The 27557-nt window shown below is 45.4% G+C and overlaps 1 protein-coding gene across 3 annotated transcripts in view; it reads right to left on the bottom strand.

The window, feature by feature from the left end:
• nepro (nucleolus and neural progenitor protein) overlaps positions 1–25550 on the bottom strand; it is a 28881-nt gene extending 3331 nt beyond the window's left edge. Inside the window, exons 1-9 of one of the 3 annotated variants that reach the window (XM_072476337.1) lie at positions 25428–25518; positions 15410–15481; positions 6264–6418; positions 5928–6004; positions 4874–5005; positions 3302–3379; positions 2818–3200; positions 2566–2630; positions 212–456 (exon numbers count right to left, since the gene is read on the bottom strand). In XM_072476337.1, the coding sequence (XP_072332438.1) occupies positions 212–456; positions 2566–2630; positions 2818–3200; positions 3302–3379; positions 4874–5005; positions 5928–5974 (950 nt within the window). In that variant the 5' untranslated portion in view covers positions 5975–6004; positions 6264–6418; positions 15410–15481; positions 25428–25518. Of the gene's footprint in view, positions 1–211; positions 457–2565; positions 2631–2817; positions 3201–3301; positions 3380–4873; positions 5006–5927; positions 6005–6263; positions 6419–15409; positions 15482–25069; positions 25206–25427 lie in introns of those variants that run through there. The other 2 variants (XM_072476335.1, XM_072476336.1) reach the window with 2 other exon arrangements.
• Between the last annotated feature and the right edge of the window lie 2007 nt (positions 25551–27557).

Below are 27557 nucleotides of genomic sequence, written 5' to 3'. Positions count from 1 at the left end.
CCGGGACATTTGGACATTAAAACTGTAGGTTATGCGCAAAATAGTTTTCAACCACACAAAATGGACCATTGCCTAGCTTTTCTGCACACCTATAACTTTATTTGAGCTGATTTTATTGCAGAGTAATATTTATAAATTTAGAGCAGAATGTTTCACCACCAGAACACTAAGATTTTATTTTCATTTTCTCTAACCCTCTCCCTGTACATACCTGTAGCCAAGAACTTCTACCATTCCAAGTCTGTGACATTTGAGAAGCTGATTTCCCAAATAGCAGGTTTCAGGTTTTAGTTTTTTGCCCCTAAACCAATGGAATATTGTCTGGAGCTCCAAACACAGTACATTGAAAGTCTGTGCTGCACCAATCTTTCTCACATACTCTCCCCACAAAGGAAGTGGTTGCTTATCTTTCTTCGAACTTCTGCAGTGAAATTCTTTCACAAACTTCTGGATGTTCTAAAAAAACAAAACTAGATTTTACAAAAGATGGTAGCTAAATAAGAGATATAATAATCTTTATTAGTGTCACAAGTAGGCTTACATTAACACTGCAATAAAGTTACTGTGAAAATCCCCTAGTCGCCACACTCCGGTGCCCGTTCGGATACACTGGGGGAGAATTTAAAATGTCCAATTCACCTAACAAGCACGTCTTTCAGGGCTTGTGGGAGGAAGGCGGAGCACCCGGAAGAAACCCACGCAGACACGGGGAGAATGTGCATACTCTGCACAGGCAGTGACCTGGTACCCTGGTACTGTGATGCAACAGTGCTAACCACTATGCTACCATGCGACATGAGATATATAATCTCATGTACAATTATAGTACTAAAAGCAAAACACTGCAGATGTTGGTAACCTGAAATAAAAACTGAAAATGCTGGAAATGCTCAGCAAATCAGGGAGCATCTGGAGAGAGAAACAGAGTTAATATTTCAGGTCAATGGTCTTTTATCAAAACTAAGAAAAGTTAGAGATGTAAAATGGGTTTTAAGCAAGTACAAAGGTAGGAAAAGAAGGGTATAGTGGGGTGAAAAGAACAAAAGAAAGGCAGGAATGATTAAATGACAAAAACGATGACGGAACCAGGTAAATTAAAAAGTCATAAACAAGATGGATGCAGGAGAGCTATAAATGATATTGGCAGAATCAATACCAGACCTGCTGTCTGAAAAGACAGGAGCAGAGATTACAATCTGAAACTGTTGAATGCAATATCAAGTTTAGACTGAAGACAAAGGGGCAGAATTGAGTCATTTGCCCCATCGAGTCCATTCAGTCCACCATTCAGTCACGGCTGATATGCATCTCATCCCCATTCTCCTGTCTTCTCCCCGTAACACCTGATCACTTTATTAATCAAGAACCTATCAATCTTTGTCTTAAAGACACTCAGTTATTTGACCTCCACAGCCTTATGTGGCAAAGAGTTCCACAGATTCACCACCCTCTAGCTGAAGAAATTCCTCCTCATCTGTTTTAAAGTATCATCCCTTCAGTCTGAGGCTGTGTCCTCGAGTTTTAGTTTTTCCTACTGGTGGAAACACCCTCTCCATGTCCACTCTATCTAGGCCTCTCAGTATCCTTTATGTTTCAATAAGATACCCCTCATCCTCCTAAATTTCAATGAATACAGACCCAGAGTCCTCAACCGCTCCTCATATGATAAGCTCTTCCTTCCAGGAATCATTCTTGTGAACCTCCTCTGGACCCTCCCCAAGGCCAGCACACCCTTCCTTAGATACAGGGCCCAAAACTGCTCACAATACTCCAACTGGGGTCTGACAGAGCGTTACACAGCCTCAGAAGTACATCCCTTCCCTCTTATTCTAGCCCTCTTAACATGAATGTTAACATTGCATTTGCCTTCCTAACTGCTGACTGAACCTGCACGTTAACCTTAAGAGAATCTTGAACTAGGACTCCCAAAGCCCTTTGTGTTTCTGATTTCCTAAGTTTTTTCCCATTCACAAAATAGTCTATGCCTCCATTCTTCCTCCCAAAGTGCATACTTTTCCAGATTGTATTTCATCTGCCACTTCTTTGCCTTTTCTCCTAGCCTGTCCAAGTCCTTCTGCAGCCCCCCTGCTTCCTCAATACTACCTGTCCCTCTGCATATCTTTGTATATCTGCAAACTTATCAACAGTGCCCTCAGTTCCTTCTTCCAGATCGTTAATGTATATTGTGAAAAGTTGTGGTCCCAGCACAGACCCCTGAGGCACATCACTAGTCACTGGCTGCCATCCTGAAAAAGACCCCTTTATCCACACTCTCTGCCTTCTGCCAGTCAGCAAATCCTCTATCTGTGCCAGTATCTTACCCGTAACACCATGGGCTCTTAACTTATTTAACAGCCTCCTATATAGCACCTTGTCAAAGATTCTGGAAATCTAAATAGATCATGTCTACTGGTTCTCCTTAGAAGATTGTGAAGTGCCTAATTGAAAAATTAGGTGCTGTTCCTTGAGTTTCCATGGAGCTTCCTTCGAACAAGTAAAAGACCAAGGACAAGAAATTAGAGTGGGAGCAAATAATGAATCATAAAAAATTAGAACCATACTGACCTCGGAATAGTTCGGACTGTGAGCTTGCAGAGACTTCATTCCAAATCCCAACTGAATTCCAATTTCTTCAAGAGAAACATAAAATTTAATTCAACGCAAAAAAAATTTACAGATTAGAAACAGTAACAATAATGCATTAATAGAAGGTACATAACATTACTACACATCATTTTGGAAACGTAGCAATACCGTTTAGATTATTAAGCCGGCAAAGCAGTGCAACAATTTACTGCAATAGCATCATACACTCACCAATTTCACAAAGTCTTTCGTCCGGTACAGGGAGTCCGATATCTAGATTCTGATTTGTTTTAGGGGTGATGCTGCCATTTATTTTATTTCCTTCTGATGTTGCATCTTGATCATCATCCAATAATAAACGTTCAGGCCCCGAGAACAATTTGTCAAGTAAACCTGGTTCTCCTGAAGGTATTCCACTCATCGGCGATGAGAGACTTGGCAACTTGGATGGTATGACTTTGAAATGGGAAAGGCCAAGCCATTTCCTGATACTAACCGGGAAGGGGAACTCCTTCACGTATGCCATTTGTTGAATTTTAGTCACCTCATTCAGCAACAGGAACAATCTATCATACAGACGATCGAGGTTTAATAAAATACTTGTAGATAGGACCCTAAAAAAGTAAAATTTCAGCATATTTCTTTTTCCTAAAACTAATTCGCTAAAAATCAATGAATATAAATAAAATGTCAACAGAATCAATTCTTCACTTACCACAACCTGCTGACCAATCCTGTAATAACCACATTTAGGACAATAAATTCTTCGCAGCGTAGATATTGAGTAGTCAAACTATTGTACATTAGAATTAAGGTAATCCAACAGTTCAGAATTCTGTTAATGAGCGTTAGACTTGAACCTGCAGAAGACAATGGCACGTCCCTGCAATACCTTGCCAAGAATAACCATGGACCAACACATGAAAGTTCATGGTCGCCACTGCCCTCTTCGGGTATGATACCTGAAGAGAGCGACGAGACCAGAAAGGATTCCAATCCTTATTCACTTGAATGGCAGCTTATCAAAGATAAACATGTTGGATACATCATTTCAAAATGCTTTTTCTAACCAGCAGATCAAAACAGCAGTGCTAGATAATTTCCCAGAAGTATATATTTTTGAGCCCTCTAACTCTCACTCAGTGCTGTCAGATTGCTTTTATCCAACAATCACTTTTATCCAACAATCATTCTTCAAATGCCAAAAGGATTGAGTAAATATTTTTTTACCTGTCAGTCACAAATTTCATACCCTTATGCCTCTTTGCTTGGATCCTGTTTCAGGCTGAACTAGATGGTTTGCAATGATTGCTGTTCCAACTCCAGTTGAGTTTTGTAAGCACATGTTCAGGTCCTTTAACCCTTTGTGTGCCGCACACCTGAGGCAACTTCAAGGAGCTAACTTGTGTGCATGGGAACCTTTGGGTTTTTGCACAGCCACTTAAGAGGGAACATGGCTTCTGAGTCAATATTTTACATAAACCCACTGACTTTCATCTCAATATTCCTCAACTCCATTCCTCCCTCAGCTCCTCTGCCACTAAAACCTTAATTTATGCCTTCTCCCTCGCCAAATCTGATTACTCTAATGCTCTTCTGGCCAGCCTCACATGTTTCATGAACCTCAGCCCAAAAGCTCTGCCAGCCGTATCCCATCCTACACATTCAATTTACCATCATTGCTGATCTCGATCACCACACCTCAGACGAGGGGCAAGTTTGAGAAGGCGGGGCCTTCATGAATAACTTCAGCCGGTAAGGGAGCTGAATCCACTGTTGGCCTCATTCTGTATCACAAACCAGATGTCCAGCCAATGGAGTTAAATCTGATAGCCTTTCATTGACACACTGTACAATGCTAATGGCTGAATACAATTTTGTGCAATGCCAGTGATTGAACCGTACAACTGAGCCATACAACTGGAGGACAAAATTAATAAGACAAGAGAAAAAAATACCACGGCACAATTACACATGGTTCAACACCCAATTCAAAGCAATTGTCAATTGGCTGCATACATGACTTAGGGAATTAAACAAAGGAAGTTTGTTCACTCAAAAAGAAACAGCAATGAACATTAATTGTATGATTTCCACAGTCCAGACACATGATCAAATGATGTCTAATTATTCACTAGTTTTCTGTTGCCAAGGCAGCACTTTTGCTAAAGGTCACATATGACCGTGAGTACCTCGATGGTCTATATTTTTTATACATTAGCAAATTTCAGATTGAGACACATTACGACATACACATGCAGTGGGATATAACCAGATTTAAGGATACAGAAATACTTTGGAGCACATTTCCATCAGGTGTAAAATCAGCTTGGAGCCTCCCAAAACTTTCAGCGATGTCCACTCAAGGACTGGTTGGCTGGGGATATATGTTGTCTTAGCATTTTGTATCTTCGGTGTCCTGATGTTTTTAAAAAAGAAAGATCGAAATTACAAGCTAAAGTTCATAAGAAATAGGAGTAGACCCAATGGACCCTTGAGCTTGCTCTGCCTTTCAATACAATCAAGGCTGACTTTCTGCCTCAACTCCACTTTCCAGTTCATTCCCCATATTCTCTGAGATACCAAATACCTATCGGTCTTAAATATATTCAGTAGTGGAAGCATCCACACCGCTCCAGAATAGATCATTCCAAAGATTCACAACTCTGAGAGAACATACTTCTCCTCATATCATCAGTCCTAAATGATTTACCTCCCAACCCAAGACTGTGCCCCATTGTTTTAGATTTCAGTCAGAGGAAATAACCTCTTGGTATTTATTCATCAGGCCCCTTAAGAATCTTGTACATTTCAATGAAAACACTTTTAAACTCCAGTGAGTATAGACTCAGTTTTCTTTAAGTCATTAATATTGATTGCAAATAGATGGATACCCAGCAATGCTCCTTGCACCACTCCCCTAGTTATAGCCAGTAACTTGAAAATGCTTCAATTATTCCTGCATCCCGCTCATTAACCAATCCTTCATCTAATATATCCCTCACTCCATGGGCCCTTATTTTGTTCATTCACCATTTATGTGATACCTTATCAAATGCCTTTTGAAATCTAAATACGCTCTCTCTACTGGCTCTCCTTTATCTAACCTACTAGTTACATCCTCAAAAACCTATAATAACTTTGTCAAATACGATTCGTTTTTTGTAAAACCATGCTGACACTATCGATCATTCTATGATTTTCTAAGTGTATTTTTAAGGCTTCCAAAATAGATTACAACATTTCCCTGACAAATGGTGTCAAGCTAATTGGCTTGTAATTTCCTGTTTTCTCTCCCCTTCCTACATTTATTACAAAATAACACCTACTTCATAAATTACCTTGGGCATAATTGGATCAGATCTTGAATTGAACCTTCGAGTTTCATATTGTGTAAACGCTTTACACATTGCTCAACCTAAAAAAAGCGAATGAAATAAATTAAATACGTACACTTTATATTTGGATGAGAATACATAAATGAATATAAATTACATCAATTTCAAACCTGAATTTGCACATTGCTCCATTCACTTAGCTAAAATTGTTATAGTGAAAGTGAAGTTTTATTCTCAAATATCATGGGAACAATTGATTTTATTAAATCATAATTTGGCATTGTAACAATCGTGCACTAAATCCAGTGCTAACCCTAACCTTTGGACAAGTATACTAACCTGCTTCAATGCAAGATAAGGCTTGTGCTGACGTAACCTGTTGTGGAACACATACAACAGAGAACGCAGAACGTTAAGTTCTACTGTAAGAAGTTTACTCCTTAATGCTGTTAAGGCATTTTCACAGGCTCTTACAAGATCTTGTATATATCCATCTAGAACAAAATAAAAGGGGAATTCTGTCATTTAAATTTACTTGAATCACAACAGATGCATGTTAAACATTTTAAAGACTTCATTCCAATCCCTATAAATCAACCCTGTTACGAGGATGTGCTCTTCTGAAAATAAACATATATAGTTTCTAATTCTTCCTTCTTTGGATGAATTTTAAAGAATAAGAACTGTAATCCTATTAAGACAATGGAAGACTGCCAACCAGCCACAACATGCAACTTGCATTTCACCCAAGTAGGATGAAATGGGAACAGACACCAAACAACCCCTGGGGAGTATGAAAGACACTATCTCCTGCTGGCTTTCACACAATCCTATAATTTTTCAAAGGTTTCAGAGATGAGATATCAAAATTCAATTATCTTCTAAAATAGTGACCTTAGCAGTGTAGCCAGTTAAAATGGCTAACTCCCGATTTAGAATGGCCAACCCCGATTTAAAATGGCGAACGGAAAAGGCTGATGGGAAAATCAGCAAACAGGACTCAAACAAGCAGCTGCAGGTAAAACTGTGTATTCGCCTCTGGGACGGCCAGACAGAATTGGTACCTACAGCCATCAGCATCACAAAACACCAGCCATCTGAATATTAATTAACAATCCCCGGGAACAATGTGCAACAAATTAGACACACAAAGCCAAACCAGACTTTCCGGCGCCAGCAGGAGCCTACACAAAGAGAGGTGAACGACCACCCCAAAACCGCCCATCGATCAAGGAATCGCTCCAGCATTGGAGAATATCGAACCAAGTGATTGGGACGAAGTCCAATCACTTGGAACCAGGTACAGGGTCCACCCCGAAAGGTGGGAAGCCCCTGGGGACTATAAAAATAGAGTCCAAGTTCAAATCGACCCTTCTCCTCTCTGCCACCCTTCTGCAACCCCTTCTGCAACAGCCGCTCAAATCGTAAGTCTTACTTCAACGCTCGCTACGAGATAGGTGCTCCTAGCTATCGATCTGTATCAGCTTCGAATCCCGCAGGCTCAGAACCCAAATGAAAGGCCATTCAGTTCCCTGACCTGGTGGGCCATTCCCAAAGTTAAGTATTGGCCTGTTAGTTGTAGGAAGTAGCTTAGAAGTAGATTTTATACCTAAGTATTGATTACTGTATATAATAAATGTGCGTTGATTTAACTCTTACTAAACGGTGTGTTGGATTATTGATCATTACTCGGACTTGAACCACGTGGCGGTATCAAAAAGATACCTGGCGACTCAAGAGCAAAGGTGATAGAACAAGAGCAATTAAACTAAAGCTAAAACGAGCAACATTTTGGCGACTCCGCCGGGGCCCGATCTAGAAGTGGAAAACCACTCCGGGAGAACCCAAGAATTTGAATTATAAACCCAATTGGAAACAGAAAACCACAAGTGTTCAAGCAGTTCTGATCAATAGTCATAATTCGGAAGTGTGTGTATGCATGCGTAACTAACAGGGCTATAAGGTAAAACTGATAGATTTTTGTTGCGTCAAAACTGTCGGAAGTTTGTATTTTCGGAAAGTAGCGAAAGCCGTACCCGTATTTACAACACCTCCTTAGCCCCCTGTTCCAAGTTTAGAAGAAGCAGTCGGATAGGAAAGATGGCAATGCAGGCAATGCAGTGCCTCATGAACCCCGAGGAATTTGCGGTCGCAGCGACCAGCAGCAGTAGAGTGGGACAGTGTCCCATTTGGGAAGAAGAAATCCGGAAATATCTCAACGGGAAAGGATGGCCTCTTTGGAATGATTTCTGTGATAATGAGGAATCAGGTCCCGGGAGTATAGGACATACTTGGTGGGAGAACCTGAGCGAGATCCACAAAAAGAGCTAGGGAAAAGCTCGCAAGCCGATGGCAATCGTGTCCTGTTTGGCACAATTGCGAGGCACAGAGGAGGTCGTTAAGGTGCTCCGCAAAGAAGTTGAGGGCATACATCGGATGAGTAAGGTCGATGTAAGCGAAGTAGAAAGAGAGAATATGGAATTGAGGAGGAAATTGGCAGCAAAAGATGGAGAGGTGGATGACGCCAAACGGGCTCACCAGTCTTGTATGGCGCATTTAAGCAGCTTCCAGTCTCAATACGAAAAGGCCTATCAGGACACGCAACGTGCAGTCCTGGTACGAGAGGAGACAGAAAAACAGGTAGAGACATTACAGAAACAGTGTAGCAATCTAAAGGCAGCATTAAGAGCACTCCATGCTGCCACCACAGAACAAAGACAAAGCACGTTAGACCATGCAAAGTGCCGGAAGCAGATTGCAGAGCTGCAATCACAGCTTTCTGTTCAAAAAGGTTTTCAGGAAACCTTTGGGGAAAAATTAGATCAGGAAGACGGCCCCGATTGGGAAGAACTGAATGAAACAGCGCAGAGATATGTTCAGGGAACATGTGCGCAGGGAAAGCCCCCCAAAAAGCACCCCAACCCCCCACACAGCAGATAGTTCACGCTCCAATAAACCCTGTAACCACCCACTGCACAGCCACATCGGACGGTGCGGAATTTCTATATTCCACCGCCTTAACAGTGACCCAATTACGGGACGCGTGCGATAAAATTACACCGTTCCTCCCCGCCTCAGACCCCCACCATTTCATTGCCACAGTTAGACATCAGGCGAACATATACGGCCTGGATGAGCGAGAGCATGTAAAGCTCGTGGTTTTAAGTTTAGATCCGTCGGTAGCAGCAGCCCTTCCCGACCCACAGAATGTAGGAGGAGGCACCCTTGCAGAAATGCATACCGCGATCCTGGATGCGATCGGGTATAACCGGGGTGACCCCGTAGATGGCCTCAACAAATGTAGGCAGAAGAAATCTGAGCACCCCACAGCATTCGCGGGACACCTGTGGATTCACTTCGCAGCAGTTTTTGGAGACGTAGACCGTGCCCATTTGTCCCCAGACAACATGGCCAAATGGACCCGGACCCTTATCTCCCATGCCACAGATACAGGACAGAAAGCCTGTACAAGTTATGATCCCTCAGAGGAGACCCATAACGAGTAGCGGGTAGTGAAAAGATTGTCCCGCGTTTGGGAGCAATCTGTTCGGAGCAAACCCACCGTTAAAAATAGCGAGGAAAAGCAGGCCGCCGCAGACATGCAGGCAGTAAAAACACACCAGAACCCCGGATGGGTGAATGAGGGAAAGAACAGCCCCCACCCAAGTCACAAGAGTGTTACAACTGCGGACAGTTGGGACATTTCGCAAAAGAATGCAATGCCCCTAAAAAGCTACAGAGAGCCCAGCAGACGGGCACTCTGATTAAGAAAAAGACAGCCCATTCATAGCGTTAGCGCCCGTTCGGATCAGACAGACTTGACCGGAACGGACTGACGGTGTACGGGCTCCCCCAGTTGGGTCTGCGACACCCTTTGGGATAGGTCAGGACGACCAGTCGTTGCAGCGAAAATTCGGGGACAGCCTATCGAATTTCTCTGGGACACAAGAGGGTCCCGCACCACAATAAATTCCTCCACCCTATTTCAAAAGGACACGTGGCCCACTACAGCCACTATCACCCTCAGCAGATTTACAGGCCACTCACAGCAGGGACACATCACAGCCCCTGTACCCATTCAAATCGGCACCATCACCACAAAGCACCCCGTGGTTTTAGTTGACCTGCCCCACACAGCAGAACACATTCTGGGAATTGATTTCATAAATTCCCACAATCTTTCATTTGATCCAGTCAACCAGTGTGCCTGGATGACTGGCTCCGTACAAATAACAGGACCTGACCCTAGACCCCAAAAACAGTACGGATTTCCCCTAGAGGCAGAGGTAGAAATCTTAAAAGTAATAGAGAGATTTAAAGCAAAAAGTGCAGAGGATACTGGAAGTCTGCAGAGGGATTTGGATAGGCTAAGTGAATGGGCTAGGGTCTGGCAGATGGAATACAATGTTGACAAATGTGAGGTTATCCATTTTGGTAGGAATAACAGCAAAAGGGATTATTATTTAAATGATAAATTAAAACATGCTGCTGTGCAGAGAGACCTGGGTGTGCTAGTGCATGAGTCGCAAAAAGTTGGTTTTCAGGTGCAACAGGTGATTAAGAAGGCAAATGGAATTTTGTCCTTCATTGCTAGAGGGATGGAGTTTAAGACTAGGGAGGTTCTGCTGCAATTGTATAAGGTGTTAGTGAGGCCACACCTGGAGTATTGTGTTCAGTTTTGGTCTCCTTACTTGAGAAAGGACGTACTGGCACTGGAGGGTGTGCAGAGGAGATTCACTAGGTTAATCCCAGAGCTGTAGGGGTTGGATTACGAGGAGAGGTTGAGTCGACTGGGACTGTACTCGTTGGAATTTGGAAGGATGAGGGGGGATCTTATAGAAACATATAAAGATTATGAAGGGAATAGATAGGATAGATGCGGGCAGGTTGTTTCCACTGGCGGGTGAAAGCAGAACTAGGGGGCATAGCCTCAAAATAAGGGGAAGTAGATTTAGGACTGAGTTTAGGAGGAACTTCTTCACCCAAAGGGTTGTGAATCTATGGAATTCCTTGCCCAGTGAAGCAGTAGAGGCTCCTTCATTAAATGTTTTTAAGATAAAGATTGATAGTTTTTTGAAGAATAAAGGGATTAAGGGTTATGATGTTCGGGCCGGAAAGTGGAGCTGAGTCCACAAAAGATCAGCCATGATCTCATTGAATGGTGGAGCAGGCCAGATGGCCTACTCCTGCTCCTAGTTCTTATGTTCTTCTGTTATTAGAGCAGGGCGTACTTAGATCAGTAGCATCCACTAATAATGCCCCGATTTGGCCAGTGAGAAAGCCCGATGGATCATGGCGACTGACCACTGATTATCGGGAACTCAACAAAGTCACCCCCGCAGCAGCCCCCACCGTAGCAACAAGTCCCGAGACCATGCTCAAACAGGGACTCAATTCCCGCTACTTCACGGTTTTGGACATCAGTAATGGATTCTGGTCCATTCCATTGGCAAAGGCGTGCCAGTACCCCTCTCAGACCTCCTAAAGGAGCCCCCTGGGAATGGCTTCCGCAGCATACGGATGCATTGAAAAAAGCACTCATAGCAGCCCCCGCACTACAAGTTCCAGACCCGCTTTCCCCTTACAGTGCGTGAAGTAGCGACCACAGACCGCACCCTTTCGGCCATGCTCCTCCACGAACGGCATGACCAGTTAAGGCCCGTAGCTTACGCCTCCAGACTTTTAGATGCTGTGGAGCAGGGATTTTCAGCCTGTGAGAGGCACCTGCTCGCAGTTTTCTGGGCAGTCCAGTACTTTTCATATATTACCGGACTGAACCCCATCACAATTCTGACCGAACACACCCCCACCCAACTTTTTCTGGACGGACGACTCAAGGACGGTACAGTAAGCCAAATAAGAGCAGCCAGATGGACCCTTCTCTTGCAGGGACGGGACATCACTGTGAAAAGGGCAAAGACACACACCTACTTAGCCGACAATTTACAGTACCCCGGAACCCCCCATGAATGTGAAATTATCTCTCCACACCACAACACAGGCCCCTTTATCGCTTAAACCACCCCCCCAGAAAGATAGGTGATTCAACTCAGAGCCCGCCGCACACAGACACGTGTGAGCCCATAGAGATTTATGTGGATGGATCTTCCACAGTCTTGGATGGGAAGCGCATAACAGGTTGCGGTATCTATGTCGAGGACGCGCCCTCGAGGAAATATCGTTGAAACTACCCAGACACTTAGGCGCGCAGACAGCAGAGCTTGCGGCCATTGCATATATAGTTGAGCACCCAGATTCCTTCCCCAGCCCAGCAGACATATACTTGGACAGCCTCTATGTCTGTAACAGCCTTACGGAATTTCTGCCCCTATGGGAAGCAAGAGGATTTGTTTCCGCAGACGGAAAACCCCTCCCCTCAGCCCCATTGCTCCGCCATATTTTAGAAAAAGCCCAGAACAGGACTTTTGGGATCATCAAAGTCCGCAGCCACCATCGTTCCCCCTCCTCCCCCCCCCCCCCCCCCGGGAAATGTAAAAGCCGACGCACTGGCTAAGGCAGGTTCCATACATGGGTATTTTAGGAAACCCCCCGAAAGCGCGCCAGTGAGTGCAGTTCAGGTCTCACAGACAAAGGTCGAGGATCTAGTAGAGGCCCAGAAGCAGGACAGCAATCTCACGGAGATTGTAAAAGGGAAGTATCCAGCATCCTACGAGAGATTTAGAAATACACTGACCACACATGACGGTGTGGTGTTAAAGGACACCCTTTATGTGGTTCCTGAACAGGACAGGAACCAATTGATTTGTTTGTTCCATGACAGTCATGGACATCAGGGAATCGATCCCACTACAGCCCATCTCAAACAGCTTTGATGGTGGCCAAATTTAAAGGAAGATGTAAACCATTACATCGAGAATTGTCTTATCTGTGCGCAGAATAACCCCGACAGATATGCCAAAAAGGCCCAACTCAGCCACACCCGACCGTTAATGGCCCCTGGACTAACCTGCAGATTGATTTTATAGGTCCATTGCCCCCTTGCAGGAATGGCTATAAATATGTACTTGTGGTCATAGACACATTTACAAAATGGGTGGAAGCATTTCCAGCCCGCACAAACACTACAAAAACCACGGCCAAGATTCTAACCCACCACATCTTTACAAGATGGGGACTGCCCCGCAGCATTGAATCCGACCAAGGCTCCCATTTTACGGGACGTGTCATGCAGAACGTCCTCACGATATTTGGCATCACCCAAAAATTCCACATAGCATACCACCCACAGTCGAGTGGTATAGTGGAGCGCATGAATCGGACCCTAAAAACCACCCTCAGAAAAATGGTCCAACAGAACAACACCACTTGGGACTCAGTCCTCCCTTTTGCGCTGATGTTTTTGCGTAACACTATTTCTACCTCCACAGGTTACACCCCACACACCTTCATGACCGGACGCCCCATGAAAGGCACAGAATATCTGTTAGGTTTGGACCTGACCAGCCCCGAAGTAACGGCCCTCACACACGAGAAAGCCGTGGAGCAATTAGTTGCAAATGTTAAAACGGCTCAGCTAGCAGCTGCAGTAAAATTGGGCACCAAAAAGAAACAGAGCAATGCTTGTTTCGACAAGATAGTGCATGCGACTGAGTATGATATCGGACAGCAAGTGATGCTTTCTATATATAACCCCAGCACATTCCTGCCACCAAAATACTCGGGTCCGTATTCCATTGCGGATAAAGTAAGCCCTTCCGTTTACAAAATAAAGTACCCCAATGGTAAGACTGCGTGGTTTCATTAGTACTAGCTGAAGGCACATGGAACACAGTCGAACCACGCACACCACGTCATGCTCGACGCAGCACACCACACTCCGCCCACAGCCAACGTAACTCTACCCTCCCCCAACACGTCCAGCCCAGCCACGGACTCGACCTCGACTCCACCCCCAAAATATACACTCCGCCCCGGAACGCCCACCGACTGCAGCAGCAGAGACAGCGACTGTGACTCGGACGATAGCCACAGCACGCCTCCCTACTATCCCCATGCACCAGGACCCACACCCAGCGACTCCGACTTCGATCCAAGTGATCCCTTCCTGATCACTTTCCTGAACAAACCCCACCACCTACCACCGAACCACACTGACGACCCCGATTTTATCCCCACACAACTAAACACCAATTATTGGCACCGTGACAACTCATACCGACTCGTCCGCAACGACGAGAGCAACCCCAACTCACACCATGCAGCCCTTTCAGCCCTAATCCACTCCAGAGTTTGGCACCCGGGAGAAGAGGACGACCTTGGGTCTGACTCCCAAACCGAGAACCCCTTTGCGACCCTGTTCGCAACCGAGAACTGAGGTGTCCAGATGATATTTCAAAGGAACCCCTTGGGAGAAGTGTTGTCGTTTCTGATGGAACCTGCAGAATGTTTTATGTTGTTTGTAAGTTTGTTACATGTTGTATGTCCGACAGGAGAATTTTTCTCCCTGCCCCACGCCTATTCGGCCGAAACCTCTGAGGACTTGCCTTCAGAGACTAATCATTGCCAGACGCCAATTCACCTGAAACCTCTGAGCACTCGCCCACAAACACCCACCGTTGCCAGACACTTGTTCAGAGGAACTAGCTTTTCGGCTGACACTTGTTTGGGTACCCGATGCCCGCTCGTAACTGCCCTTCTGGTTCGAAGGATAGAACCACTACGGCAGCCCCACCACGATGACTACAGTTTTTCCCATTCTTGTCGGTTGCTCAGGTAGTGGAGAAACGGCTTGAGACCCGCCCTGCCTGAGAACCCCCCCCGCTGGTCAACTACGCTCGGGTAGGAGAGACACGGCATTGGTAGCCGTCCTACTCGGGGACTCCATCCAAATCGTACCCGTCGCGGCCCATACGCACCTCATTTGGCATTTTTCAGTTCAAAAAGTTTTATTTGTTTAGGCGACCTTTAGGTTGCCGGCCATCTGCTATTTACATCCTGGAACATTTGGATGCTAAATCAGCACTGGTTCATTGTTGGGAAGTGTGTCAACTCCTAAAATTTGTTTATTGAAAAAAAATGAGGGAGTCACACGTAGTGACCAATTATAAAGGGAATAATTGGCACCAAAGGACAGACACACTAGCATACCAGATATTAAACAAAGATAGTTACAGACACTATGCTTGTTTCTACAGGACTCCAGAAGCTCCAGGACTGGAGAAAACAAAGAAAGAAAAGGAAAGAGAACAGCCATGAGGACTTCCTTCATATGGATCAACATACTGTTATTGGACATTTGGTTGCGCGTGACCGCGAACCCCATGACTTCAAACCCCCCAGCAGTTAATGTTTCACTGCCCCGCAGTACCCAGAGCCCAGTCACCAGCGACACTACATCTTCCTGGTGTGCCAGGTTCATAACCTGGTACTCCCTGTCCTATGTGATTGAAACACTATTAGCTTAGGCGATACTCTGCTGTGTAGTGCAGACTATGCGTCTACGAAAATGGAGAAGGAGAGCCTACCGCGCTCGAACCCCGGTATGTAGGATCAGATTCCCTATGTTCGGTTACGACCAGACCCCCGACCCCCGCGATCTATAATAAAGTAATAAAGTGCATTCACTTGCGTTTATTGTTATTGTAAATAAATAACTTTTTCATGAGCAAAAAATTGTATGATCCTGAGCTTGACTGCCAAGCCAGGAAAGACTGTATGAAATGTTATGATTTTGTTGTATGATTGAGGAAGGTAGGATAATGGAATGTTTAAGCGAGTGTAGTATATTAAGGATAAGTTAGAGGTTCCAAGTTTATTGTTTTGTAATGCATGTCCCTGTCTGACATAGCGCCCTTAGAATTGTTAGTTGAAAATGTTTGTGCATAGCTATGGTCAGTGCAGAGGCCATGAAGGAAGTCCCCCCCCCCCCCCCACCCAGGTCAGGGAATAAAAAGTAACATGATGATGTGATCCTTCACGCTTCGCGTTAGGATCACAAGGAGGGAATGTAGCCAGTTAAAATGGCTAACTCCCGATTTAGAATGGCCAACCCCGATTTAAAATGGCGAACGGAAAAGGCTGATGGGAAAATCAGCAAACAGGACTCAAACAAGCAGCTGCAGGTAAAACTGTGTATTCGCCTCTGGGAAGGCCAGACAGAATCGATACCTGCAGCTATCAGCATCACAAAACACCAGCCATCTGAATATTAATTAGCAATCCCCGGGAACAATGTGCAACAAATTAGACACACAAAGCCAACCCAGACTTTCCGGCGCCAGCAGGAGCCTACACAGAGAGAGGTGAACAGCCACCCTAAAGTGACGAAGTCCAATCACTTGGAACCAGGTACAGGGTCCGCCCCAAAAGGCGGGAAGCCCCTGGGGACTATAAAAATAGAGTCCAAGTTCAAATCGGCCCTTCTCCTCTCTGCCACCCTTCTGCTGACCTTGTGCAACAGCTGCTCAAGTCGTAAGTCTTACTTCAACGCTCGCTACGAGATAGGCACTCCTAGCTATCGATCTGTACCAGCTTCAAATCCCGCAGACTCAGAACCCGAACGAAAGGCCATTTGTTTCCCTGACCTGGTGGGCCATTCCCAAAGTTAAGTATTGGCCTGTTAGTTGTAGGAAGTAGCTTGGAAGTAGATTTTATACCTAAGTATTGATTACTGTATATAATAAATGTGCGTTGATTTAACTCTTACTAAGTGGTGTGTTGAATTATTGATCATTACTCGGACTTGAACCACGTGGCGGTATCAGAAAGATACCTGGCGACTCAAGAGCAAAGGTGATAGAACAAGAGCAATTAAACTAAGGCTAAAACGAGCAACAGCAGACATGGATTAATTGAATTCCTCTGGATTATGCAGTCAGCAGAACTTTTAAGAACTGTTTAGCAAGCCAGAGAGATCAGAGATCAACATACTCGACCGTGAGGCTGCAAAGAAACTGTCTCTCTCGAAAGTATTGTGCCAGGATTTGTAAAGTGACCATCCTGAGAAGGGAAATCTATTGCAAACCGACATCTTTTGGGAATTAAATGTGGAAATTTGCTTCATACAACATCATCCAGCAAGACAACCGGACAGCACTGCTGCAACATGAGTCACCACATCGAGACCAACCAAATAACAGTTAACCGTGTACTCCTTTGTTTTATCTTCTTACGAACTGTAAATTGCCCTTCAGCTATTCTCTTATCCTACCATCTGTATTAGTGTGTGTGGGAACCTGGGAATGTGTGTGACATATGAATGGTGGTTGCGATTTACCTAGACTTTTTTTTAAATTTCGGAAGTAGCTTCAATAAACTCATCATGCTATTTGTTTAAATTCATAACCTGTCTGGCTAATTCTTTATAATCTGAAAGTGTACATAGTGGGACTCCTGCAGTGAAGGCAAATCACATTTTCTTGGGCAAATACATTCCAATGCATCATCAAAGTCTTCACCCAAACACTTCTCTCACTATAATATGGGTACCACTATGAAACGGAGACCTCTGCCACACAGTTTTAGCAGGCTCAATATTACACTGCCACTTCCCATGTCATAAACTCACCAGGTGCAAAACTCACCAGGTCTTCCTTATCCAAAACCCTGCTAACTGACATCAAAGCATAAGTGGAATTTTCATGTAAGGAGTTAGCAGATTGCACCACTGGCTCATAACATATGTTAAGTCTCATGTGGGAAGGGCGGCACGGTGGCACAGTGGCTAGCACTGCTGCCTCACGGTGCCAAGGTCCCAGGTTCAATCCCGACCCCGGGTCACTGTCCATGTGGCGTTTGCACATCCTCCCCATGTATGAGTGGGTCTCACCCCCACAACCCTAAAATGTGCAGGGTAGGTGGATTGGCCACACTAAATTGCCCCTTAATTGGAAAATAAAAAAATTGGGCACTTTAAATTTTTTTTAAGTTCTCATTTTTTGAAAATGTGTTAGATGTAAATACTAATAGGATAATCTCTCTTTCACCAGACTCACACCTTTTGCTATAATGGCCTGCAGTCAGGTTACTGCCTGAACCTTTGTTCAATGTGCATTGGAGATTATTTTACATTGACCAACCAGTAGCAAAACCAGTCTAAGCACAGCTCCATGGTTGATAGGGTTTATCCATGGCATCATGCAATTGGCACCAGTATGATCCCAGTGACTGCAAGCAGATACTTCCATACATTTTAATTAACAGGATACCGGATTTCAATTTTAAAATACCACTGACAAAGCGGTCGAGGAGCCGCCGAAAGAAGAAGTAATGTGTGTCCCACAAATAAATTTACTATCTTTCCAAGAATAACAGACAAAATTGGAACCGATTATAGACTTGATGCTAAATTCAGTTGAGAAACTTTGCGAAAAGTAACAGATGACATTTTAAGTTGAAACACGCCATTTCCAGATAGGTTTGTTTCTTCTGGGAAATAGGAATCCACGGCTGTTTTATTTTGCTTCCAATAATTGCACAGAAAATAGATACAATTAACTTTCAAACACATTTTACACAGGTTACAGTTAAGCAACATTTGATGCTTATTCCTTGTTCTTATCTATCCAACAAGAGGTAGAAAATCTCCTGCAGTTGTTTCTTGGTTCCCAACTGAGTTCCGCTGGAGTACCTCAAGGGCTAATTCTTGTTCCCCTCTCACTTTTTCAAATAAGTGCAAATCTTCGGCAACATCATGCAAAACAAGTCAGATCCTACATGTTATGTTGATGACCTCAGCTATACCTTACCATTTTGGGGCAGCACGGTAGCATAGTGGTTAGCACAATTGCTTCACAGCTCCAGGGTCCCAGGTTCGATTCCGGCTTGGGTCACTGTCTGTGCGGAGTCTGCACATCCTCCCCGTGTGTGCGTGGGTTTCCTCCGGGTGCTCCGGTTTCCTCCCACAGTCCAAAGATGTGCAGGTTAGGTGGATTGGCCATGATAAATTGCCCTTAGTTTCCAAAATTGCCCTTAGTGTTGGGTGGGGTTACTGGGTTATGGGGATAGGGTGGAGGTGTTGACCTTGGGTAGGGTGCTCTTTCTAAGAGCCGGTGCAGACTCGATGGGCCGAATGGCCTCCTTCTGCACTGTAAATTCTATGATAATCTATGATCGCCTTGCCGCATTCCTCCAGTGTCTCTGATTTGTAATACTGGATGTAGGACAAGCAGCATGAACAGACATAGAACATACAGTGCAAAAGGAGGCCATTCGGCCTATCGAGTCTGCGCCCACCCATATTAAGCCCTCACTTCCACCCTATCCCCGTAACCCAATTACCCCTCCTAACCTTTTTGGACACGAAGGGCAATTTAGCATGGCCAATCCACCTAACCTGCACGCCTTTGGACTGTGGGAGGAAACGGGAGCACCTGAAGGAAACCCACGTGGACACAGGCAGAACGTGCCAACTCCGCACAGACAGTGACCCAGCGGGGAATCGAACCTGGGACCCTGGGGCTGTGAAGCCATAGTACTATCCACCTGTGCTACCATGCTGCCCAAATTTCCCTCCAACAGAACATTTGGGAGAGCAATGTCATTGACTTCAGTCCATGCCACGAACCCTATTCCCTAGTCGTCCATTTTAAAATTCTCCTTAGTCACTGTCTTGAGTCTGAATCACTGTTCGCAACCTTGGCATCCTATATGATGTTGAGCTTCTAACCCTATATCATACCCTTCACCAGCCCCGCACTCTCCTATCACTGTAATATTGTCCATCTCCATCCAGGTCTCAGCACATCTGTAACTGAAACCCTCACCAAGCTCATCACCTCCAGACAGAAAATCCTCCAATGCTGACCTATCTTTCACCCTTCATATGGTTTGGCTCATCCGAAACTCTGCTGCCCAAATTGTCACTTGCACGAAGTCTATTCACCCATCACCCCAGGGCTTGTTGATCTATGTTGGCTCCTGGCCTAGAAATGCCTGGAATTTAAAATTCTCATTATGTTCAAATTCCTCCATGATCACGCCCCACCTTATCTCTGTAACCTCGTCAAAACTACTACCCCACGGAGAACTCTGTATTCCTCCAACTTACCTCATGCACCTTGTAGGAATCACCTCACCCCTGGAGGCCCTGTCAAGCCCTGGAATTTCCTTCCTATATGTTTCTGGCTCACTCTCCTCCAAGATGTTCCTTAAAGCCTACATGGTCACATGGGTTCTAAAATCTCCCTTTTGGCACCATGTCAAATGGTGTCTAATAACATGGCATGAATTACAACAAGTTCCTCCCACGCAGTGTTATCAATTTGTCCCCTTTTCAATTATGCTTTCAGTGTCCTTAAAATGTTTTCTCTGGCTTGCTTGAGATCAGATGGTATCCTTAAGTTGCGGAAAGCTGATCTGTTTCAGAGACCAATTATTTAGCAAGCGTGTAGTGTCCTAACCAGTGGAACAGATTTCATGTGATCGTGATTACGAGGAATTGGATTCAGTAACGATGGAGGAATTTGATCTTCATTCCTATTTCACTTTTGTGTCCTCGGGAGACACCCAGATGGAAATTCTCCAGCATCCGAGGGTGCATTTGCCAGGTGGCACAAGTCTCACTGGCGTATAAAACGGTGATGATACCAACAGCACTGTAGACAAAAGCCTTTGTCCTCTTATGGAGGTATCTATTGTCAAAGACTCAGCTGTGCACTTTTTGGAAGAATGTGGTGCCACAGCACATTGCTGGATGTGTTGGATTTCCTCGTTGATGGTGACGTTGAGAAAGGTAGCTGTCGAGATACATAGAACATACAGTGCAGGAGGCCATTCGGCCCATCGAGTCTGCACCGACCCACTCAAGCCCTCACTTCCACCCTATCCCCGTAACCCAATAACCCTTCCTAACCTTTTTGGACACGAAGGGCAATTTATCATGGCCGATCCATCTAACCAGCACGCCTTTGGACTATGGGAGGAAACCGGAGCACCCGGAGGAAACCCACGAAGACACAGGGAGGACGTGCAGACTCCGCACAGACAGTGACCCAGCGGGGAATCGAACCTGGCACCCTGGCTCTGTGAAGCGCCATGAGATATGGAAAACATTCCATAATTTCTATAGCCTCTCCCCCAATAACAATAGCTGGTGTTTGTCCAGGGGAGGGCTGATGGAGGATTCTGGCCTTGCTGATTGAGAGACCAGCCCTTTAGTATGCAGAGTTGAAGAGGTTGAGAGCAGTCTAAGTGTCGCTTGCAGTGTAAGCCACAACTGCACAGTCGTGCGAGCACAGTCGTATCGTAAGCGACAGATACGCTAGTAAGTCACCTTGGTTTTGGCACTCGGCCTGTTGAGGCTGAAAGGTTTTCCGTCGAATCGAAATGCAATCATGATCCCATGTGGAAGCTGGCTGTGAATGAATTCTATTACCAAGCGGAGGCAGCTAGTGGAGAGATGTAGTGCAATCATGCAGTCTTGTGGGCTAAAGGGCTGTCTCTAATCCAGTTGGACATTTGCTGCCACACTGTCATGCAAGGGTTGCAGGAAAGAAACACATTTTGCCAGCTATCCAAGTCTCTGAAGGATTTTCTAGAGGGTTATGCAGTTGATAGATTCAAAGGCCTTTGAGAGATCATAACGGCCACGTAGAGGTCTTTGCATGGTTCCACACACTATTCTTGAATTTGTTGAGCAATAAAGACCATATCTGTGGTTCCCCGAGATGACCAGAAACCACTTGGGTCTTTGCTGATGGGTATTAGGTCATCCAGGAAGATGTGTGTAAACAGAAGGGATGTCTTTATAGTTCCCACATATGGATTTATCACCCTCGTGAAAAGTGAAACAAAGATGGCATTGTGAAATCAAGAGGTGGTATCTCTTCTTCCCAAATAATAATGACCAGATAATCTGTCTTTGTGGTGATAATCGAGAGATGAATATTGGGCTGGACACTAGGTGCATTCTGCTGTTCCCCTAAGAAATAATACCATTGGATCATTTCACGTTCACCTGAGGAAGAGCTGGGACCTTGGTTTAATGTCTCATGTGAAAGATGGCATCACCAACATTGTGATAGAGTGAGAAGGAGAGGCGGTGGGGTATGTAATTTTCACTGGATTAGTAATCCAGAGAACCAGGGTAATGCTCTAGGAACGAGAGTTAGAATCTGGCACTTGGTGGAATTTGAATCCAATAAATATCTGGAATTAAATGATGACCATGAAACCGTTGCCGATTTTTATATAAATGGAGCTATAATCACCATCTGTTTTCAGGGAGGACAGCTAAACTAACATAAATCCCAGAAAGATATGGAGTGGCATAATTAATAAACAATAATAGCCTTTCTTTCGCACTGTTCAAGTGTCTCTACCACATAAATGCAAGTCCCCAAAAATTAGAGGCCACCTTGCTATGTCAGGATTGATAAGATAACACATGGAGCAAATATAGTAGCTACAAGTCACCCATGTTCCAAAACACAATATTTATGGGTTGAAATGATGTTGACCTAGTTTTAACTTGATTTAAAAAATACAAAAGTAGCAGTGCAGATGCTGGAAATCGTAAGTAAAAAACAGAAAATGATGGAAATATTCAGCATTCAGTGCAGAAAGAGGGCCATATCCTCCTCAGAGTGGCAATCAACATATTACCACACTGTAACCATTTACCTGCGCTAAATCTCTTCAGTGCCCATTTAGCCCAACAGTCCTGACTGAGGCTGGACGGGATCCTGGCAGCACAGGGATCACTGAGGTGATCCCTCCACGGACAATTCTAAAAGAATTAGGGAGCAAAGGATGTGCTTCTTTTTTTACAGCACTAGCTGCGTAAAGCTGAGTTTAATGGTCCCATTGAAAATAACAAACCAGAGAGAAGGTAAATGTCTACGGTAGGTTTTGTGATTTTGGGAGTGAAGGGGTTTGTAGCCACCCGAGTTGGCTAAGTCCCGATTTAAAATGGAGAACAGCAAAGGCTGAAGGGAAATTCAGCCAACACAGGCAGAAACCAGCAGGTGCAGGTTTACTGTGTATTAAACTCTGCAAAAGCCCAGACAGCATCGATACCAGCAACCATCTGCATAATAATGTAGCAGCCACCTACATACTAATGCCCGATCCCCGGGAACAATCGCAACATTTGGGACAAACATAGCTAAGCCAGACTCCCCGGGCCGGCCTGCAGGAGCCAACACAAAAGAGGTTAACGGACGCCTCAAGACCACTCCAGTATTGGAGAAATCGAACCAAGCGATTGGAACGAAGTCCAATCACCTAGAACCAGGTACAGGGTCCGCCCCGAAAGGCGGGAAGCCCCTGGGGACTATAAAAGTTAAGCCCCAAGTTCAAATCGTTCTTCTTGACCAGGTCACTCAGCAACGCGAACCAACCCTTGACCGGTTCAACTGCCGCCTATATCCAGTAAGTCTTAAGTCAACGCTCGCTACGAGATAGGAGTTCCTAGCTACCAATCCCTACCAACTTTGAATCCCGCAGACTAAGAACCCGAACGAAAGGCCATTTGTTCCCCTGACCTGGTGGGCCAGTCCGAAGCTAAGTATAGGCCTATTAGTTGTAGAAGTAGCTTAGAAGTAGAATTTGTGCATGAATAGCGATTACTGTGTATAATAAATGTGCTTTGATTTGAATCTTACTAATCGGTGTATTGAGTTATTGATCATTACTTGAACTTGAACCTCGTGGCGGTATCATAAAGATACCTGCCGACTCGAGGGAAAAGGTTGTAAAACAGAGCCAATTGAACCAACCAAACGTTAGCAACAGGTCGGACATCTGTTGAGGAAGGGGTGTCAGGTCGGAGTCCAGCCAGGTTGGGGGCCAGTGGGGTCAGGGGAGGGGGCTGTCCAGCTAGGTTGGGTGGGGAATACAGAGGGGACAGGTGCTTAGTGGGGAGAGGGAAAAGTGTCCCCTGTGGTAGGATCTCACGCACGGCCCAGTCTGGGTATTTAAAGTCATTACGCTGGAAGTTAGTAGTTTTATTTCTGCTATTTTTTTCAGAGTAACTATCAGCGTAACACTAGCAGAACCATCCAAAGTAAGCGATTTAAATCGATTTATTGGATGGCTCACAGCACAACGCAATCGTCCGGGGGAAGTTAGTGCTTCTGAATAATTGCCAGGTAAACCCTTACCTGGGAGCTTCCAAGAGGGATTTCTCCAACTTTGGGGTGCCCTCAGAATCCGGTGCTGGGGAGCCAGAGAGTTAACCAGAATGAATGCTTCAAATCTGTGACCTCTGCTGAAAGGCCACTGGCAGAATTCTCCATTTGTGAGACTAAGTGTTGAAGCCAACACGACAGAAAACTCGGCGCTGCAGCCGCACCAATTCTGCTACTATTAAGGGGCTTGCACCGGTGCCGCGTGGAACACAATCGATTCTAATGAAAAACAGTGCGGGATTTGCTGGGTCCATGATTAACACTCAGGAGGTTGACAAGCTGCAACCGCACATACACATTACACTCCCCACATCACACTTATCCCAGCCAAAAAGATGGCACTGGTCATGCTGGAGTGCGCCCACACAGCTGATGGGTCGTCTGGAGCCAGAGGACACCCAGGGTGCCCTAGCGGGACACCTATACGACCCGTAGCACCAGGTTCAAAGTGGGCTGTTGGCAGTGTGCACAGCTGCATGAGGGCCTCGCGGCAATGGTGCTCCTTGCCTGTCTACCCCGACCCCACATCCCATTTCCTGGCCACTCCCGCTACTCCCCCAGCCCTGGCTTAAGCCTCCCAACCAATGGCACAAGTCCGATGTTGGACACCTTCCGTACCCCCCTCTGTCTCCCTCAGCAGCCGCCACTCCAGTTTCACGATTGTTAAAAGCACAAGTGAACCACGTCGTCGGGAGCTCCTGGAGAGTACTGGGTCAGGCCTGCTAATGATATGCAAACGGTGGTCTATTGTACGTGCGGAGTGAAACGCATTGACGCAGATTTCGAGGTGACGAAGAATCACGAATTGGCATCAAAAGCTATTCTCCGCCCAATCACATTTCCCAATTTCAGCTATTGGAGAATCCCGTCCCCCATCTCTGATTTAATGCCCTCCCTGTTGTGCATTTAATCAAACAGGAGGATGCGTGGTGTGTTTCCCACCGTCTCGCTGCCCTGAACCACTGGCATTGACCCAGCAGCTGGCAGGGAGCTCGCACCCCAGCCCGTCTCCTCCATTAAATACCAGCCGCCAAATGTTTCTCTCGCTGCACCTACCTGAACTGAGTATTTCCCGCACTCTCGGATTTGAAAAAAAAATCTGATTTGATAAACCTTGTGCACATGTAGGTAAAATGTTCATCACTATATGAAAATCTGTACAGCAAAATTGAAGACATGCGGCGGGGGAGGGCGGGGGGGCAAGAACAGACAGAAAAGAGCATCTGTAAAACGGCTGGAATTTTTTTTTTTAAATAACCAAAACTGCATGAGATCATTCCCCTTAAATCCGGTCAAAGTTTTCCAAGAGGTTATTTTTAAATGCTGTATACGGGCCCCGCTAAACGGTTTAGGAAAGAGAGCGCTGAGCGAGCAGCAGGCAGTCCGCCCTCCCCGTGTGCAGAGTTGTTGGTACCTGGGCTGCTGCACGCGGACACAGCCACGCTGCAAGAAGCGCCCGGGAATGGAACGTTCACCACATTCCAGCTTTCCGCCGCCATGTTCCACAGCAGGAAGGCCAGCCTCGCGCCCTCCCGGCCCCGCCCCCGCCGCTCAGAGCAGCCGAGGGGGGGGCGGGATTTGGCGCGGGGCTGCTCTTGTGAAGGAGCTCGCGCCGCGCGTTACGCAGACGCATGCTGACTTTCGCTCGCCTCTGCGGCGGGAGGATGGGTCGCAGTCACCCCCGGAGCAATTGAGGGGCATGACTCGGCTTGGCTTAAATTTATTAATCATTCTCTGGGTCGTCTTTTTTTTTGGAATTCCGAGGGCCTCAAAATCGCAATTCCTAATGCGAATGCACAAGCATAACAAGGAGCTCTTGTCAGCATCTTGAGAATTATGGCGGCGAATGGGAACATGGGCTTAAACACATTTGGCTCACGCCTTGCCTTGTGGACCCAAGCAGCCCTGAAAAAAGATGAGACTTAATGAAGATGCATTCAAATGAGAAAATATAGAACAGAAGGTGGGGGTAATAAAACAAAGTCAATAGGTTGTAGTCAGCTGTCAGACATGATCACACCCACTGCTTCTGAGGAAAAAGACCAGTCTTAGCCTTATTTTAAGTTGCTAAAGATAATGTTAGTTCAGAATACTAAAATAAACGGTGATGGTATTCCTGTAACTTGTCTTTAGCTTGTTTTTAATGGGGGTCAAAGTGAAAAATTAAATAGCTGAAGTTGCCCGCCATACAAAAATAAGAATCATGGCTGCAGGATTGGATTGGATTTGTTTATTGTCACGTGTACCAAGGTACAGTGAAAAGTATTTTTCTGCCAGCAGCTCAACAGATCATTAAGTACATGGGAAGAAAAGGGGATAAAAGAAAATACATAATAGGGCAACACAAGATATACAATGTAACTACATAAGCACCAGCATCGGATGAAGTATACAGGGTGTAGTGTTAATGAGGTCAGTCCATAAGAGGGTCATTTAGGAGTCTGGTAACAGTGGGGAAGAAGCTGTTTTTGAGTCTGTTTGTGCGTGTTCTCAGACTTCTGTATCTCCTGCCCGATGGAAGAAGTTGGAAGAGTGAGTAAGCCGGCTGGGAGGGTTTTTTGATTATGCTGCCTGCTTTCCCCAGGCAGCGGGAGGTGTAGATGGAGTCAATGGATGGGAGGCAGGTTCGTGTGATGGACTGGGCGGTGTTCACAACTCTCTGAAGTTTCTTGCGGTCCTGGGCCGAGCAGTTGCCATACCAGGCTGTGATGCAGCCCGATAGGATGCTTTCTATGGTGCATCTGTAAAAGTTGGTAAGGATTAATGTGGACATGCCAAATGTCCTTAGTTTCCTGATGAAGTGTAGGCGCTGTTGTGCTTTCTTGGTGGTAGCGTCAACGTGGGTGGACCAGGACAGATTTTTGGAGATGTGCAACCCTAGGAATTTGAAACTGCTAACCATCTCCACCTCGGCCCCGTTGATGCTGACAGGGGTGTGTACAATACTTTGCTTCCTGAAGTGAACGACCAGCTCTTTAGTTTTGCTGGCATTGAGGGAGAGATTGTTGTCGCTGCACCACTCCACTAGGTTCTCAATCTCCCTCCTGTATTCTGACTTGTTGTTGTTCGAGATCCGGCCAACTATGGTCGTATCGTCACCAAACTTGTAGATGGAGTTGGAACCAAATTCTGCCACGCAGTCGTGTGTGTACAGGGAGTAGAGTAGGGGGCTCAGTACGCAACCTTGAGAGGCCTCGATATTGAGGACTATTGTGGAGGAAGTGTTGTTGTTCATTCTTACTGATTGTGGTCTGTTGGTCAGAAAATCGAGGATCCAGTTGCAGAGTCGGGAGCCAAGTCCTAGGTTTTGGAGCTTTGATATGAGCTTGGCTGGGATTATGGTGTTGAAGGCGGAGCTATAGTCAATAAATAGGAGTCTGATGTAGGAGTCCTTGTAGGAGGCAGAATAAAGTTCTCTATAAGCAGTCAACCAATCTTCATTTGGTCTCCTCAGTATAGTGGCATGTCCATAAGACATGAAAGAGATTAAAAACAGTTTAAATCAATATTTCCCAAACTGGGGAAAAAAAACTCAAAATAGGTC

Source organism: Scyliorhinus torazame, chromosome 15 (genome assembly GCF_047496885.1).
Source record: "Scyliorhinus torazame isolate Kashiwa2021f chromosome 15, sScyTor2.1, whole genome shotgun sequence".
Taxonomy (NCBI): domain Eukaryota; kingdom Metazoa; phylum Chordata; class Chondrichthyes; order Carcharhiniformes; family Scyliorhinidae; genus Scyliorhinus; species Scyliorhinus torazame.
Note: the sequence above shows the minus strand (reverse complement) of the source record. Positions and strands in the feature narration are given on the sequence as shown.